This window comes from Syngnathus typhle, linkage group LG2, assembly GCF_033458585.1.
Source record: "Syngnathus typhle isolate RoL2023-S1 ecotype Sweden linkage group LG2, RoL_Styp_1.0, whole genome shotgun sequence".
Classification (NCBI taxonomy): domain Eukaryota; kingdom Metazoa; phylum Chordata; class Actinopteri; order Syngnathiformes; family Syngnathidae; genus Syngnathus; species Syngnathus typhle.
Genome location: NC_083739.1, coordinates 11,750,539 through 11,768,759, shown reverse-complemented (window position 1 = coordinate 11,768,759; position 18,221 = coordinate 11,750,539). Strand labels below are relative to the sequence as shown.

Below are 18,221 nucleotides of genomic sequence, written 5' to 3'. Positions count from 1 at the left end.
CCCAACACCCTGACAAGTATGGATAATTCAGTCGCAGCAGTAATACAAAACCACAAAGGTAATTAAGAATTTAGATTACAGGTAATACTGGCTATAGATCATATTCTTTATCATTTCTTATTGTCTGAGGAAATGCAATTATGCAACTGGGTTTAACTATGCCTTTTTAAATAGAAGATACAACATGTCCAATATGGACTTATAATATGCAACATAAAAGAAAACTAAGGGAATTACTTCTCAAAATATGTCAAGAGACCAAAATGCTTTATGCAGTTTTTGCATTCAATTTATCAGAGGGCCTAATATGCAGGTCTGCAGTTACTGAAATTGGTTCCCCCAAAAATGTTTTGGTTTTTAAACTCAACTGATAATCAACTGGAAACATTGCGACTGACAACCGTCAAAGGAGTGCTTCTAACTTTTATCCTTCCTGCCAGAAAGTATAATTTATTTATTTTTTTTGCACTGGAAATGTTTCCCAATATGTGACACATTTGAGAATATTTACAGTTCTCCATTTGCATTCGACCTAATTCCAAATTACCACAGACATAATTAGAATTTTCCTGGATTGGATTGATTTTAGCGTGTTAAATTAAATAAATTAAAGATGAAGAATGTTAAAGGAGCCCTTACATCCTTTCATTTTTCTTCATGCAGCTTTGAAAGATTTTTTTTCCACACCTCTGTTTTAGATGATCCCCAATACATGATTGTGCTCCTTTTTGTCCCTTAGGGAGAGCAGTCACGCTCCAAATTAGGCAGCTGTAAGAATTTAATTGCCACGTGGAAAAGTGTAACTACAACATGAGCCTTTAGGGCACCCTGATGGAAAGCTACACTGTTTTAGTCTCTCCGATGAGCTAATTTAAGCGTAAATGTGTGTGTGCGGGCACGCATGCAGGTTCTTGGTGACCGCTGGGCAGCCATCTGTAGATGGACAGAAGAACGCTGGATTCTGCTACAAGAGATTTTATTGAAATGGCAACACTTCACAAATGAACAAGTACGGTCTGTGTGCGCATTGCTTGTGTTTTTCTTTGGTTCCACTTAACCCGTTTGTGAATGCCGTCCTCATCTGTTTTCAATATTGTACCCCAGGATATTGGATTTGTTTTTCGTGGGATATTACAGTGAGCATAAAACCGTTGCCTTTTGTTGTTTTTCCCATTTCCATTAGTCTTCATTTGACTTGTGGCTAACTCAGAAGGAGGAATTGGTACGCTCCATCAAGACCCCCGCTTCAAAGGACCATGCCGGCACAATGGCCTGCCTGCGCCATCTCGCTGTGAGTCAAGCAAAATCCTAAACCTTCTGTTTAAACTGTTGTCAGCATTGAACAGTGAGCCCCAAAGATTATAGATGCGCCTCTTTATGGTACGGGGAAAAAAACATCTTAATCATGTAAAAATGTTCAAACTGTAATGTTGCAGTTGCTTAATCATTCAAGAATGGACATCCCTATATTAATCAATAAATGGATGTGATCATTTATTTCGTTTGTACCCCACCAGATTGTAAAGACTGAGCTGGACATGAAGCGCCCCGCCCTGGATAAGATGTGCTCCATGAGTCAGGACCTGCTGTGCAGTGTCAAGAACAAGGAGGTGGCCAGTAAACTGGAGGCCAGGCTGGATACCTTTACTCAACGTTGGGATCGACTGCTTCAAAGTCTGGATCTCATCAGCACCCAGGTACAACAGACGTAATTTATTTACATTATGCAACACCTAAGTACTTTAGCCACCTCTAATGCAGTCGAAGAGACGAGGACAATTTCTAAGGGAATATACTTTTTCTTTTTCATTATAAATTGGAGGACCAATCTAATGAAAAAACGGCATTTATTCTATTTAATACATGTATAAAATCCTTTTGGAAAAAATATAAAAGTGGAGGGGAAAATGTGCTGTGAAAGGCAATGTCAAATCTCACTTTCTTTGTGCACCCACGTTCAGCTCTCATCAGTCGTCACCACAGCAGCCCCCGAGCCCGAACCGACCCACTCAGTCGCGACGAGTGTGACCAAGGTGACAACGAGGGAGAGCGTATCTGCACTACGCCAAGCCCGAGAGTCACCGCCGCAAAAGAAGAGGCAGGTGGTTGTAGATTCTGAACTCAGGAAAAGGTTAGTGCGCTTCTGGTGGATTTTGGTTCAGCTGTCAATCACATTGCACTTGTTTTCTAACTTCTGCGCATTATTCAGTTGCATGCACCCGTTTCTGCTTACATACCTTAGCAGGTAGGTGGTAAAGATTAGCTCAAACAGTATGGCTAATAAAAAGCAATCTTGGTGTTTTTTTTATTCCGAGCAGACCAGGCAACTTTAATGTACCTTCCTAACAACGTTTACACCAAAGAAATCATTTTTCCCAGTTCCAGCCTCCCTCAAGAAAAACAATTTCAATTTTAGAAATGTGATGCGTTTTAAGAAGAACATAAATGATGTAAATACTTGAGCAAAATGAGCGAATTTAATGGTTAATAATAAGAGTTTATTCATCCCTCAGATTTGATGTGGACTTCACAGAGGTCCACAGCTACATGACTCGGGGCGAGGCAATCCTGCAGAGTCCTGAGTTCTCTGTGTCCCGCAAAGAAGGCAGCATTCAGGACCTTTATGACAAAGTGCAGGTAAAACTGTATGTGTACTAAAAAGTCATTATTAAGTGGGCATATGTGTTTTTATTGAACAGTAAATTGTATGCATTGGACCATTTGAAGTGGGCCGTCCAGCATTTTGACTCCTGACTGGATTTTGACATTATTGCACTCACTGCTTACATTTGGAAATAAAATAGAATTAATCTGTCTGACAGCTTGAACTTTGGACATCTTATAACCTTAAAACAATTCCCGAGGGTACGTTTTCTCACGTTTTGGTGAGCTTTAAAGATGATGATGGTCAAAAAACTGACATTTGAAAAATGACATTTTCTCATTTGAACATCATCTTTTTGGCAACCTCATGCCAAAACAGTTTAATTGAGGTCTGCTGCATGCAAAGTGATGTGATCAAAAGTGACTAAACTGGACAATTGTAGAAAAAATAGCGGCAACTCGCTACCATGCACACATCTGGTGATTGACCCTTATGCATATAAACAAATAGAAAATGATCACTCATAACCGAAAACGATTATTTTAGTTGTTAATGCTCACATAACGTATTTTTGATTACTACCTGTTACATCTGCATCGTTACATCACAGTAAAATCTACGACCAGCAGTTGGACAGTTCCACTTGCCGAACCACCGCACAACAGTTCGGTCGGTTTCGGCCACCTCGCTTGGCGTGCAACAAGCCTTACTAATATTCAACACAGACCATACAGAAATAGAAAATGTCAATTTTTATTGTCTTATTAGTCATTTCTTGGAAAGAAAATATTCTCAGTTTTACTTTTCTTGTCACTTACTACTGTAGCTGATAGAACGGGAGCGACCAGAGAAGTACCGGAAGCTTCAAGAAGCGACACGCACAGCACAGACCCTTGTTGAGCAGGGTATTGTGTACACACACACACACGCGCACACACACACACACACCAGCATTTCCATTCACACCTATTCAACAAGCACCCCGTCTGTCCCCATGGCAACGCCTCCACCTGTCCCACCCTTTTCCTCGTCGCCATAGAAACACTGATAGTCTGATCCGTGCTCTTCACTGCCCTTGTTGGGGCCGTGTAAAAGCTCAGAAGCTTTCAACTTGTACTTTCCCAAGGTAACCTCCATCCAAGAAAAAATCATCTTACTCCAGCTATGCCTCACTTGAGTTATGCAAACAATTTGTACTTCCTTTCAAGCTGTGAAAATGCACGCTATGATCTCGCTGACCGCATAGACAGTATTGGCTAACGTTAGCTAATTGAAGCCATGGAAACATATTCGGTGGCTGGAATGTATCCCACCGAGAGGTGCAAAGCAATAGTGTGTCTGTCGTGCTTGAACACTTAGACACCCTTTTTCATGTAATACCTACACCTTGTATCGCCTCCAGAGGGGACTCGGGCTGAGGACATCGCCCAGGCAGCCGAGCAGCTGAACCAGCGCTGGGTCGGCTTTTGTGCTCTGTTGGCAGACCGGCTGGTGTGGCTGGCCTACCAGACAAAGGTACGCACACTCATATACAGAATGATTTATTTTTGACCCAAAGAGTTCGAGATAGCCCAGGCAGTTATATGTTCTCTCGGTGCGATGCCAAACGACCGAATACCAACATCAAAATACAGTAGGGTAGTAGCTCGAGTGTTTGTAAACATTTAATTCCGTAATCCTTTCAACATATGACAAGTACGTGGGCTCCCTATGTACGACTTTAAGAATCACAGGTCCAAGCAACATAGTAAATCTTTTCTCATTGCCATGATTCCTGGAGTGAGTAAAAACCCACCCCCCGACTTTGCTCATCTCCGAAGCATTTCAAGGCCAAGCTGTCACGTTAATGCTAAACATTACCGTGAACACAGACTCCGGTGCTAACCTTTTTCGTACGAGCAAAGAGAGAAAAAAAAAGAGAATCCATTTGGTCAATAGATGGTTCTCTCAAAGTGAGGGTGTCTAAGCGAGCCTTTCACACGGTGTAGGCTTGAATTTGATGAGGTGTGTGGTGTGACAGGACTCAATCTGAGGCCAATGCAGGTGGAGAATGAGTTCACTCCCGCTGACATATGAAGGAAGTAGTTTGTGAGCCAAGACAGATGGAGTCTGGCTTTTTCTTGTCTTATGAGAATTAAATTGAAACTTCCTCATTTGAACGCGCGTGTGTGTGTGTGTGTGTTTGCGTGTGTGCGCAGGTGCTCGCATTCTACAGCTTGTATGAGCAGTGTGTGCAAGCCGTAGAAGTCAGTGAGAACTGGCTCAAGGTTCAGCTGCCACCATCGCCAGAACCCGAGACCCTCAGGGTGCAACTGGACCGATGCAGAGTGAGTCCGTAATGCATTCGTGCACTTCTCATTGGGCAATCTGTACAGTCACAGAGCTGGTCGAAAGGTATTGGTGTAACTAGATTCTCATTATTATGGTTGTATAAACTGCACCACATACTGAGAAGTGTTGTGTACTGGTACCTTGTAAGAAAAGCACACTACTATAATGGTGTACATAACGTATGAACATAATCCAGTGGAATGTAAAGAACTTGTGCAACATAATTAATGACACTCGTGTCACTTCTGATGTACATGACTACGTTCAATGTGTTCTTTCTTCTTTTACTTATTTACATTTCTTTTTCATTTATTTTTTCACGCATCTGTGTTAGTATTTTTCTGTGAGTATGACATGTCCATTTCTTATTTTAATTAAAAACACATTCCTTCCTTCCCTTCTTCCTTTGCTCCTTCCTTCCCTCCGTCCTTCCCTTCTTCCTTTGCTCCTTCCTTCCTTCCTTCCTTCCTTCCTTCCTTCCTTCCTTCCTTCCTTCCTTCCTTCCTTCCTTCCTTCCTTCCTTCCTTCCTTCCTTCCTTCCTTCCTTCCTTCCTTCCTTCCTTCCTTCCTTCCTTCCTTCCTTCCTTCCTTCCTTCCTTCCTTCCTTCCTTCCTTCCTTCCTTCCTTCCTTCCTTTTTTCTTTCTTTCTTTTATTTCCTTTCTGTCTGACTGTCTGTCTGCCTGTCTGTTTGTCTGTCATTTTATTCTTCCATTTCTTAGTTTAAGGTCCAGAAAAGCATCTCAGTACAATTTGCCTTTATTTTTTTGCACTCCTCCAATTTCTTGCTTGGCTTCCTGCTTATTAGCATCGGGGCCTTTATTTAAACGTTTCCGTAAAAATAGATTTAACATAAAGCCAACTGAGTGGAACCCAGGAAATGAAAAGCCACTATATTTTCTGACTAGCTAAACATTGTCTCTCTATCTTGCAGGAGGAGGTGGCCCGTCTGGCCTCTCTACAACCACAAGTGGAGCTCTTAAACAAACGTTTGAAGGAGCTGAAGGGGGAAAAAGAAGGGCAGGAGGACACGTCGGCTTTCCTGGATGCCGACATCACCGTGTTCAAAGAACACTACCACAAAGTTCTGGAGGATCTGAGGGCGAGAGAGAGGCAGCTGCAACTAAGTGAGACCTTTGGCTTAAAGAAAATGGGTGTTAGGCCTGGCCACTCTTTTGGGAAGTGCTTCATTATTGTGATGAAGGTCAGAGGTTTGTTTAAATGAATCCCAAAACATGGAGGTGAGGCAAAAATGTTTACTTCACATTCGCAGTTCCACGCTTCCGAAATATAAAGGTACATTCCGTGTAAAAAGAAAGTAAACGTTTAAATTCTAAGATAAAAAGTAATAAAATAAAAAATGCGGTACGGCTGCAAATGTTTTGGTAGCTACGTCTCTACTATGTGACGTAAAATCAGAACTGAAACAAGTTGATGTGAGCAATACTAGTTCGCTCGTTAGCCGCATTAGTGGGTCCAGAGTATTTACGTCAGCAATTGTAACAACTCCTGGAGATGGTTGCCAACGTTTATTTAAAGGCGGTGCCATTGTAATATTCCAACGTCACCCTTAATCTGTCAAAGAGTGATGGGTGGCAATCTCGTCCTTCCTCTACCAAGCAAAGGAAAAAGGTTTCATCAGCTCAGGCTGGATTCCGACGCACTTCCAGTCAGAGTTAGGGGATTTCAACCATTTGGTATGTGCATCACTGTTAACAAATGGAAACTGGACCATATATCCCATTATCATGTTCTCTGGCCTAAAGCTTTTGACTAAGCACACTTGAATGTCCAATTTAGCAGGAAAGATTACATTTCATTTTCTAGCACACAGCAGCTTCAGCATATTTTTTGTCTGACTGAACTTCTCTTTTTTGTTCTTCCAGTTTTGGAGAGCTTGCCCCCAGCTCGTTATAAGGAGACAATTTCCTCGCTGTTAGCGTGGTTACAGGAATGCGAGGCCAAACTGGCGATCCCATCCACCGCTGTTACCGAGTATCCCATTATGGAGCAGAGACTGAAGGACATGGAGGTACGGTGATACATTTTATCTGTATATATAGTAATTAATGACAACTGCTCTTCCCTCACAAATTGCATATTTAGAGCATATTTTCAGTTGTTCGCATACCATGCAAATATGCCTATTAATCTGCGAAGGCCATGTATAATGTATTTTGAATTTGCATACATTTTATAGGGCACACAACAGGATTAGAGTGAAGGCTTGACTCATCCATCCGTCTATCCATACATCCATTTATTTCCGACCACAGGCACTTTAGTGCTGGGTTACATGTCAGTGAACTCGCTGACTTCACTACATTTAAAACAAAATGGGCAATTTATTCAATTAACCAAGCATGTATTTTTTTTTATAAAACCCACACAAAGGTGAATTTGAGGTAAATATTGTTAATGGAATCATTTGTATCCATCAATACAGGAAAGAAACAATGTATTTCTTTGAAAAAGCCAATTAGCATTTTTATGACAACCACAAATAAGCGTTTCAACTTTAAAGGGGACACACTATGGAATATTGATTTCTATTCCTTGTATACAAATAGTTGGGTCTCTGGAGTGTGAAATTAAACAACCCGGTGAAGCTTGTATGCAGTAAAAGCCACGCTGGCTTAGATAATATGCTTAACATGTCTCCTTTAAGCGGAAATCTGTGTGAAAATTGGCAAAGGCAACTGTCTGCTCAACACGCGGCAAGCCAGCCGCCTCGCTTGTCCTGCTTTGTGTGTTTGTCTGCAACGCTGTAATTACGAGAGGCAGATGAGCGAACTCCCGGTGGAACAAAACAGTCCCTGGTAATGATGACAATATCTGCTGTCAACACACCACTCTAAACTCCTAACAAATATCAACATGTTCACAGTTGTATTTGCAAACGTGTAAACAAAGTCTAGTTAATTTCTACAAAGTTTGTGGTTAATTTCCATGGGAAGTTAAGATAGAAATATTCCAAAATTTAATATTGAATTTTCTATTCAAGCGTAAGTATAATGATTTTATTATCTCATCAGATATATCCATGGAAAATAATAGCTCTCGAGTTGTAATACTCCTTCTAACTTCTCCAGACGCTCCAGGTAGCGCTGACTAGTCACCAGGGGCAAGTAGACTACCTGACATCTGCTGTGGAGCAAGTCTTCCAGAAAGCTCCACCTGAAATCTGTCAGAAGTAAGTTTCTCAGAAGAAACCAAATTGACTTCAGATACACCGAATAACCCTCTTCAATTATTTTTTTAGGTATCGCACTGAAATGGACAACATCATGTCACGCTGGAGGCGACTCGGCACCACGATAACAGATAACATCAAGACAATCAAAGAGCTTATGGCCAAACTCATGCAGTTTGAGGTGAGACTGCAACACAAACACAAAAAACACTGGAATGTATAGCAAGCTATCAGTGAGTGCAAAACTGCACTAGTTGACATCAATGTGCTACTAGTGCCACCAGTGATGAGCTACTAGTGATGTTGTGCCACTAGGAAAAGGACAAGGGCTATATATCTTCTATAATTCTATCACGGGCTCGATACCATCAGTTCATTACGGCTCCATTGCCCTTTACACCTAACCAAGCTTTTCCCATTAGAACGATGTGAAGACGTTAAAGAAGTGGATGGCAGATGTGGATGTCTTCCTGAATGAGGAATGGCCAGCGCTCGGAGACTCTGAAGCACTGGAGAAACAGCTGGAACAATGCACAGTGAGAAGAATCCTATTGCCCATTGTGAGTTAATCCTCTGAAATGCTGACCCAAATTGATTGGGCAGGCATTGGTGAACGACATCCACACTATCCAGCCAAGTGTCAACGGAATCAACGAGGTGGGCCTGCAGCTAAAGAAGGAGGCGGAGCCCCCATTTGCCATTCACATTCAGAAAGAACTGGACGACCTGAACGCCCAGTGGGAGAACGTTTGTAAACAGGTGGGTAGATTTGTCCCTCTCAGGCCGATTCAACTTCCTGCTGTCTTCATGTGATGTTTCGTCCGTTCAGGCTTATGCTAAGAAGTCAGCTCTGAAAGGTGGCCTGGATAAGACCATGGCTCTGAGGAAGGAGATGCAGGAGATGCAGGAATGGATTAACCAGGCAGAGGAAGACTACCTGGAGAGAGACTTCACTTACAAAACACCTGAAGAACTACGCAAAGCTGTAGAAGAGCTCAAGGTCTGTAATAATACAACAAAGTCTTCAAAATACATCTTTCTGAGTTATAATATACAATGGACCCTTGCATAATTGTGCTTGAGTAGTCGCAAATTTGCCTTATTTGGGAGAAAGAAAATGAATATTTGCAATTTTCGGTACCAATGGGAATAAAAGCCAAAATACCATAGGCCCACATTTTAAGTACATTTTACAGTCATTATGTGCTTCCTTTGAATTGCATTTCGTTTGCATATCAGGTTTTGTTTTTTAAATGAGTCAGTAATGTCTCATATGCCTGCATTAATTGATATTGGCATAATCAAAAGCTGTTCACTGCTCAGCCTGTCATGGACCCTTCGGCCCTCAATTTTCCAGCTGCATCGTTTTACTTAACATAATGTAATGTATTTGTGATGTGGATTGTTGGCAATTTTAGTGCTCCCACAAGACTCCCGTTCAGCCCTTCTCCTTGCTCGAAAGAGTCGAAAATGGAATTTCCCCGCGTTTTGTAATCTTGTGACTTCTCATTCCTTCTCCTTGTGCTCCTTTTATTATAAAGCATCCTATTCCTCCTTCAGGGATGTGTGGGCGAGACTAGTGTGGCGCACAAGGCTTTGTCAAGTGTGATGTGTTTGATGGTGCATCCTTCCCTCTTAGGCTTACCCCATCAAATCTCTTCTTCCTCTCCTCCACCATATACTTGCTTCTCCCCCACCAGAGAGCCCAGGAAGAGGTCCACTCCAAGGAGCTCAAGGTCAAACTCTTGACTGACAGTGTGAATAGTTTCATCGCCAAGGCGCCGCCCACTGCTCATGATGCCCTGCGCTCTGAGCTTGACGTGCTGAAGGTCAACTACCAGCGCCTGTGCAGCCGCCTGGATGGAAAATGCAAAACTCTGGAGGTGATGTTCCTTTTTAACTAGTCACAGCAAAAGTGAGTAAAGATGTGGCCGGTTGTCTGTTAGTGGTTTTGAACTTGAAAAAGGGAAAAAAATCATTTTTAAAAGATCTATTAAAATGTATTGCACATAAAAGGTGAGGGAAAATTGAACACCCGTGAATGAAAAACCTATTGATCAATGTCTCTACCGCCAATTGTGGCAGCAATATATAAATAACCAGGAAACAAATATTTCATGACAGAAATTGAGGTGCTTATCGGTAAGGTGGAGATTAAAGAGAAGATATTTTAATTACGACCCCATTTTCTACCAACTCATTTTTCACTCGTGCTTTTTTCCATAAATGAATTTATGAGGTTTTTCTAATTATGGCTGGTGCATGATGCAGGAGGTTTGGGCGTGTTGGTGCGAGTTGCTGTCCTACCTGGAGCAGGAGAACGCCTTCCTGGATCAGCTGGAGCAAAAACTTGATGAAACTGAGAACCTCCAGGGAGGAGAAGAGCTGCAGGAGGCACTAGATGTGAGTATGAGCACAAAAAAAACAAAAAACATCCTCCTTAGCTTAAGCAAGAGTAAGAATTACATTGCACAACAATGACCGTACAATGGAGAAATCATTTTGGGAGAGAAGTGTTTGTATTTTATTGTCTTTATTATAAGAGCAAAGCCAAAAATTAAAAATAAATAAATAAGCTTCTGTATAATTGGATCCCACTAGGTCTCTTGCCAAAGTGAGATAAAGCTCTGGCTCCCGAGCAGCAATTTATATGGTCTCAAATAAAGTCAGAACAGTTACACTCCTGTTGCCTATGCATGGAATGTCAAGGCAATGTCGGTTGTTTTGAAGTGAAGTGGATCCGATTCAGTTTACATGCGTCACTCTAAAAGCTACATTATGTGTAGTATAACAATGTAGACGCTCAAGTATTTCATCTCATCAGCCTTGAGGTTAGAATAGAAGAATAATGAAAAAAAAGTGAAAAATCAAAGCAATGGGTAGAAAAATAAGTGACACCCAAGTACACGAAGCAAAGTACATAATGCTGTATTAAAAAAAATAATAATGCAAAAAATACTATTAAAGATGATTTGTTTTGTGCTGATTCCGATTGTGTTGTTATTTTTCCCTAGCACATCAGATTTTCATAGTATTACCACCTCTAATAATAATGATAATCATAATGATACAGTATATGTAATTTATTTCGTTATATTCACAAATTAAGAGTTAGGTTTAGCAAAACATTTATTTTTATTAACTTTTTATAAAATCCATATTGTGCAAATAGGTTTACAAGTCAAACTTAAAATAACGCAAATATCTAAAAAAAACTCAGCGCTAGAAAAAAGTATTTGGAAGTCAGTATCAAATATGTATTAAGAGACACACAGCTATTTCTGATCAGAATTAGCCATTGACCATCATACTATTAAATGAATATCTCTCAGACAGTGGAGGTCCTTAGACAGAGCAGGTGTAGTTCCTAATAAAATGTATCGCCAGTGTAATCTCATCGGAATACACAATGGAATCATTTATAAAGTTCTGGAAGGGCAAATGATAGACGTGACATTCAAAATAGTCTCAAGGCACACACTGCTTGAATGCTAATTGAATGGCTTTAACAGGGACTGGAGGTGCTCCTGCAACACCCTGAGCACAACAGAAACCAGATTCGGGAGCTGGCCCAGACTTTGATGGACGGTGGTGTTTTGGATGAGCTGATTCAGCAAAAATTAGACGCCTTCAACGCACGATGGGATGAGCTCATGGCGAGGGTGAGACATGATGACTTTGCACTTTATCCATTTGATTCATCCTTAGGGGTGTGAAACTTTACAAGCCACGTCATGCTCACGGTTGCAGTAACACCTAGTATTCTAAAACTTGCTGGGGGAAAACGTTGACTTTTGAATGAAGGATGTTGAAAAGTAGAACCATAACAGTTTGGCTATAAAAACACCAATTATTCATCTGTTATTGCGCCATCTGAAGGGCCTGGGAGTTTGTACTGCATTAGTAGTATACAAATGGCTAGCCATGGCATCTGCTTCCCCTACCCCATGACTCACTCACTTTGTTACCAACTCCCTACCTCCTCTTCTTGAGCCTTCCTTCTGGCCACTGCATTTGTCCCTCATAGCAGATTATAGTCACACGTTTAAATACACACAGAGACACACGTACTCAAACCCCGCCGGGTTGCTCCTCCTTCACAATAGCACCAGATTGATGTTCTCCTTGCAGCCTGATAAGCTTCCCTTTGTTTGTCAACCCATTCGAGACGTTTGTGTGTGCGCTTTTGTCACGTTCTCGTATTTCTGTGTGTATTTTCTGGGGTGTGCGTGTATCCCAGACACTCATGAGATGAGAGCTGTCATCTCAGAGCCGCTGTTGTCCCTCATCAGTGAAGGCGTCCCTTTCATTTAATTTGAAGTGAAATTTATAAATGTTGATACGGAAGAATGACAAAATGATTATACGTGAATACAATACATCATATTTTTTGCTCGGTTCACATTAGAAATATTTTTGTTGGTTTAGCCCTTTAAACATCATAATTGTGTTTTTTGCTCTGTTCTGTGTAAAATTGAATATTTTTTTTTTCATAGTTTGGCCATGCCAACCTAACAAGAAGTTGGCTATTTTGAATTTAATTTTTAATACGCTGTAGCTTCTAGCTTCATCTACTGTGACATTACGATAGCTCTTTTTTTTTTTTTAACGTTTCTGATCCAGAGAAAGATACAAGTGGTGCAAGTGCAAATAACATAGATAGCCAGAATAATGACTGACGCGGTAGGATAAGTATATAATCCCATTATACCGAGGTCCCAAATTTAAAACCCCTGCACAAATAAACCGGCCCTTACATACTCTAAAATATCCCGCAAGTTGTTCACAATACAACCTTGTTTGTGAAATCAAAAAGTGCTTATTGGCAGTTGTGCATCAACACACGAGCCGCTTAAGTGAGAGAGTGAAGCAGCGCACTGCCACGGGGGATGTTTGTTATCTGTGTTTGTGTGAATATTTCATATCGCACAAGTTCTCATTTCATTTATTAGAAACTGAAAGCCCACCGGTCAAATAAATGTGTGCATGTGAAGAGGGGGGTGGAGTGCTATACTTGGTGATGATCCTTCTGTGTGGGATTAGTATGCGTACAGTTTGCCTGGCCGGGGCACACATGACTTTAAACGGGTTTATGATGTAAGTGATCAGACTCTGCTAATCGCCTAAGCAATCGCTCAAGAAGGGAAGGTGATTTTTGTCAATGGTAACGTTGAGATGAGAGAGATGCCTCGGAGTCCATGCGGCGGGAGGGCGCACACCGGGCGTGGGAGCCTGCAGGCGGTGGGTTGTGTTTGCTTTGGTCATGTGTGTGTTTGTTCCTTTGTAGCAAAAATGACTCAGAATGCCTTTTGTGCCTTTACAAGTTGTGAACGTCAGTCTCGAGTTCAAATAATAACTTTTAAAGGCCGTGCTGGCTTGTAATAAAGGGGATAGCAGATTTGTTGTTGCCATGCATCACTCACTTTTTTTTTTTTTTTTAGTATCCTTGGAGCAGCCTGAACATCTTGTGTTGTGTTTAGCACTATCATCTGTGCTAGCATGTGCGGGGGTTAATGTTTACAACTATGGGAGGTGACAAGTAACTGACCATGCAAATGCTGTTAGCGGCTGATATGCAAAAAAAAAAAAAAATAGGGGTTACAGTTTTTGGCTTTGGGTTGAAATGTCAGTGTATTTGGACAAAACAGAATTTGCTAAAAAAAAGAAAAACAAGATTCACCATATATTTTAATGCGAGAGTAAGATAAAATTATATTATCTTATATATAACTGCTACAGTAAATGATAGCATTATATTTTACAATCTTTTCATGGGACAATTCAATTGCTATTTTATCCAGGCATCCCTCAGGCAGAAGGAGCTGGCCAAGAACCTCCAGTGGGCCCAAGAGAATGACAAGACGCTCAAGTCCATCCAGGAGTCGCTGGCCAACACTGACCGCCACTTGAGGGCATACTTGGCTGACAACATTGATGCTAACCAGATACCACAGGAGGCTCAGGTAGCCACTTGCCATCAATTCAGTGACCTGAATATTTATGAGCATTTACTGTGGATATCTGACTTATTCACCCAACATGGAAGAAGCCGGTGTGAAATGCAGCTTAACAATTACTGGTAATCGAAAACGGCAATTTTATACAATACAACTTTATTTATATCACCCTTGTAAGTGCTGGTGTAAAATTTATGCTTGGTACAGTGGCTCCATTTCTTGCTCCTCTGTACTGACTTCTCGTGGTCCAAACAGGGAGAAACAACTCTAGTGAAGAATCTCATCTCAAATCTTAATTATAAAATGCTGTCACTTTGTAATCTGCAGAAGATCCAGTCAGATTTGAGTGGCCATGATGCATCCTTGGAGGAGATGAGGAGGAAGAATCAGGAAAAGGAACCGTCCCAGAGGATGACTGGGCAGATAGACCTTACACAGGTGCCACTTTTAAACACACAAACACACACACACACGAATGGCAAAAGTACTCATACACTGTATTTCCAAACTAGAAAATGCTGACAGACGTCTGGACGAGGTTCCGCCTCTTCCAGAAGCCGGCCAACTTTGAAGCTCGCCTGGCCGAGTGTGAACGAGTGCTAGCCGGTGTCAAAGGTCAGATGGGGATGCTGGATATTCGCAGCGTAGAGCAGGACGTGGTGCAGTCTCAACTGGAGCAATGCATGGTGCGTGTTCAAGCTCACAGTTGGATCACCTGACGGACAAAAGACGATGACGTCCCCCTCTGTTCTGCGGTTTGTAGAAGTTGTACAAGGTGCTGAGCGAGGTGAAAGGCGAGGTGGAGACGGTGATCAAAACAGGCAGGCAGATCGTGCAGAGGCAACAGACTGAGCATCCCAAAGAGCTGGACGAGCGTGTGACAGCACTCAAACTGCTCTACAACCAGCTTGGAGCACAGGTGTGAGAACACACGCAGACACATCACACACATTTACTAGACTTTGTAATCGCCACACAATCTTTATGCAAATACTGAGATGTTGCAGTCCAACCAAAATTAGTCCCGGGTTTTTGCAAAAACATTTTTAAGAAATATAGCACTCACCCATATACTAGTAATGACAAATGAAATCGCATCATTGCGACACGCTTTGGTGTGCACGTCTTGGCCACAAGGGCGCGGTATAATACAGTCTTGCAGACACAAACTAAAATGATTTTCAAAAGAATCAATGTCTGTGAAAAGTATTATTTGTCTGTGTTGATGCAGCATTTGTATTCAAAAGTCTGGTGTGTAAATTGTCCCAAAAGTGTCCCAAAATGTCACAAAAAGCCAAAGAAAAAATAAAAGAACCGAGTTAAACCTTTGATGTTTAACTTTAATAGCACTTTAAATGATAATAAATAATAATTGTGGAAATTCTTGTGGCCGTTAAAGTTTGTTTTTTGGCCGAGATTTTTATTTATGGTTGCTAAAGTGCTAGACATTTAATGAATCTGAATCAAAAGAATTTATATCACTTTGAGTCACAATTGCATTGGTCGAAATTGTTGTCATTTAGTATTCTGTCAATTTTGTTTTGCACAGATAACAGAGAGTAAACTGGAGCTAGAGAAGAGTCTGAAGCTGTCCAGGAAGCTTCGCAAGGAGCTCAATGGGCTGACAGAATGGCTCGCCGCCACTGATGCCGAGCTGACCAGGCGCTCTGCTGTCGACGGTATGCCCAGTGACCTTGAGGCTGAAGTGGCGTGGGCACAGGTACACTTGTTACAGAAAGAATATTAGCACATACAGTATTTCCTTGACATAGACAAAATATGTTTTTATTGTTTTCAATTGCAAACCGCATTGTAATATCAATTACTCATGCATGTACTTGACTCAATGTTTTCCCTCCAGTCCATCCATGGTGAGACAGAAAAGCGTCAGCCGCAGCTGCAGACCGTGGTGGAGCTGGCCGAAGCCCTAAAAGCCGTTCTCCGGGTCCACGGGAGCCTAGTAGACGACAAAGTCAGCCTGCTGCACTGCAACTGGATCGCTGTCACATCCCGAACGGAGGAATGGCTAAACTTACTGCTGGTGGGACTGCACGTCAAATATCCGTTTTTCATTTAAGACTAGCTTATTTTTCTCGCCGCAGCAAAAAATTACACAAGTCATCCTGAAAATAGCATGGTTAGTACAAAAGTCTGTGTCCTTGTCTTCAGGCCTACCAGCAGCAGATGAGGAAGTTAGATGGACAGATTGAGGAAGTGAACGGATGGATAGACGGAGCGAATCAAAAGATGGATGAGATCGACAACCAGGGACCTAATGATGCTACGCTAAGGGTGGGTATATTTCTTCCCATTATATATCAGCAATTTTGGATATACTATGTCCTGTACAGGTACTGCGAGCGGAGCTGGAGCTGACGAGGAAAAAGATGGAGGAAGTGAAAAGTTTGGCACAAGAGCTGATGACAACCAGAGGGGAGAATTGCCAGGCCCAAGTGGGGCCTAAAGTGGAGCTTTTGACCCAGAGGTTTGACACGGTTGCGCAACGCATCGCCTCCGGACAGGTGGGACGCAACAACAATCAGCAATAATTCCCTAAGAGCTTGTTTTGTTGTATTTATGGCAGCGTCATTGTGTAGTGCGCTGACAAAATCTTTCCTGACAAAAACGCATTTCAGGCGGCAGCATCAGCCAAAGAACTGGAGCAGTACCACCGTGAAGCTCAAATCTGGTTGGATCTCCTGGAGGAAGAAGCAAAGCAAGGGGAAAACCTCAAGGAAGAGGACTTCCAGGAAGGCAAGGTCAGTGAACTAGGGAGAACCGCTGTATCATCTTTGCGACATTTCAACTTTGAAAGAGTTCATTACACGTGTGTGTCCGGGGGCTGCAGGACTGTGAGGAAGGTGCGGTGAAGGAGTTATTGGTGAGAGGAGAGAATCTGCTGAAGAGAGCCCCGGATCAGGACAAGAGAGAACAGATAAGACTGAAACAAAAGCAGCTCGGCAACAAGTACAACACTGTCAAGGTAACAGGCACAGCGAATTAGAAAAACTGCTCTCACGTGCTCAGTAAGATGAAATTGAAATCATATCGAAGAGTTAGGGGATCTAATTTTTAGGGTACATCCATCCTTCCCCAAAGGCTGTTTTTTTGCAAAACAACCCAAAGTTGGGTCAGACCCAACTTCCCGGGTCATCCGATTTTAACCCAGCACTTTAAAGATGTAAATACAGTCAATGTGAGTCTTTGAGCCATGTGTACATGTGCAGGACCTTCGCGTGCTCAGGAACAGGAAGGCGCTCGCCATCGCTCCCCAGTGGTACCAGTACCGAAGGAAGTCGCATGACCTGCTGGCCTGGCTTGACGACATCCAGCGAAGTGTTGACCAGCTGCCCGACCCTCCTGAGTGCGAGAGGGTCAAGGTGACACTACACGCGCACAGACAAACAGACACACGCACACACACACACACACACACACAGGCAGTGCTCAATTCTCTTGCTTTATTTTGTTTCTTGGAAGCCCCCTCCTCTCCCCTCCACACTGCTCTTCACTCCCCCTCCTGACTCTACATGTTTGTCTTTCACTTTCAGATGATCACTATGACATTTCGCTAAGTGGACATCAGCCTTGCCTGTCATTGTCGTCACTGAAATTCCTCCCTGCTCTCTTTTATTTTGGACCGCATGCTTTATCATGTCCCATTCCCTACCCACACAACACATTCCAGTGATTGTACTCATCATCAATGCTAATAAAGTCTCAAGAACTGTCCCGGCCGTACTTGTCTTACTATGCTTCCCCGTACAAGTCGCCAACTGCTCCTCCCACAATAAATAAACAAATCAATGACGCCCTTGGTTGGTTTTCGCCCACTAGGAAATTGTCTCACAGATGTCCCAGAAGAAGGAGGCGCTTAAGGAGTTGCAGGGCTTAGCCAATCAGCTCTCAGAGGCTGGAGCCGCCGGTCTCGTGGAGCCTCGGCAGCTCCAGCTCAACACACGCTGGGCTGAGGTGGAGAGCAAGCTCAAACCCTTTCAAAGACAATGTGTGAGTTCCAGTAGGCACCACCACTCCTACTGTGTGCTAACAGAAAAATTGAAACTCCATACTAACGCAAGTTTCCTACTGCACTGTGTGAGTAACTATTACTAACACTTGCCATCCGTGCGCTCAAAG

The 18,221-nt window shown here is 42.4% G+C and overlaps 1 protein-coding gene across 6 annotated transcripts in view; it reads left to right on the top strand.

Moving 5' to 3' along the window:
* dmd (dystrophin) overlaps positions 1–18,221 on the top strand; it is a 94,688-nt gene that overhangs the window by 41,079 nt on the left and 35,388 nt on the right. For all 6 annotated transcript variants that reach the window (XM_061304326.1, XM_061304348.1, XM_061304339.1 and 3 more), the window contains 30 exons: positions 908–1,009; positions 1,184–1,291; positions 1,518–1,697; positions 1,962–2,131; positions 2,514–2,637; positions 3,432–3,510; positions 4,008–4,120; positions 4,804–4,932; positions 5,869–6,061; positions 6,821–6,966; positions 8,027–8,127; positions 8,197–8,308; positions 8,550–8,663; positions 8,731–8,886; positions 8,957–9,127; positions 9,828–10,010; positions 10,399–10,530; positions 11,640–11,789; positions 13,929–14,090; positions 14,412–14,522; positions 14,597–14,770; positions 14,848–15,003; positions 15,634–15,804; positions 15,946–16,125; positions 16,254–16,376; positions 16,436–16,606; positions 16,721–16,843; positions 16,933–17,067; positions 17,312–17,464; positions 17,922–18,092. In XM_061304326.1, the coding sequence (XP_061160310.1) occupies positions 908–1,009; positions 1,184–1,291; positions 1,518–1,697; positions 1,962–2,131; positions 2,514–2,637; positions 3,432–3,510; positions 4,008–4,120; positions 4,804–4,932; positions 5,869–6,061; positions 6,821–6,966; positions 8,027–8,127; positions 8,197–8,308; positions 8,550–8,663; positions 8,731–8,886; positions 8,957–9,127; positions 9,828–10,010; positions 10,399–10,530; positions 11,640–11,789; positions 13,929–14,090; positions 14,412–14,522; positions 14,597–14,770; positions 14,848–15,003; positions 15,634–15,804; positions 15,946–16,125; positions 16,254–16,376; positions 16,436–16,606; positions 16,721–16,843; positions 16,933–17,067; positions 17,312–17,464; positions 17,922–18,092 (4,293 nt within the window). The remainder of the gene's footprint in view (positions 1–907; positions 1,010–1,183; positions 1,292–1,517; positions 1,698–1,961; positions 2,132–2,513; positions 2,638–3,431; positions 3,511–4,007; positions 4,121–4,803; positions 4,933–5,868; positions 6,062–6,820; positions 6,967–8,026; positions 8,128–8,196; positions 8,309–8,549; positions 8,664–8,730; positions 8,887–8,956; positions 9,128–9,827; positions 10,011–10,398; positions 10,531–11,639; positions 11,790–13,928; positions 14,091–14,411; positions 14,523–14,596; positions 14,771–14,847; positions 15,004–15,633; positions 15,805–15,945; positions 16,126–16,253; positions 16,377–16,435; positions 16,607–16,720; positions 16,844–16,932; positions 17,068–17,311; positions 17,465–17,921; positions 18,093–18,221) is intronic.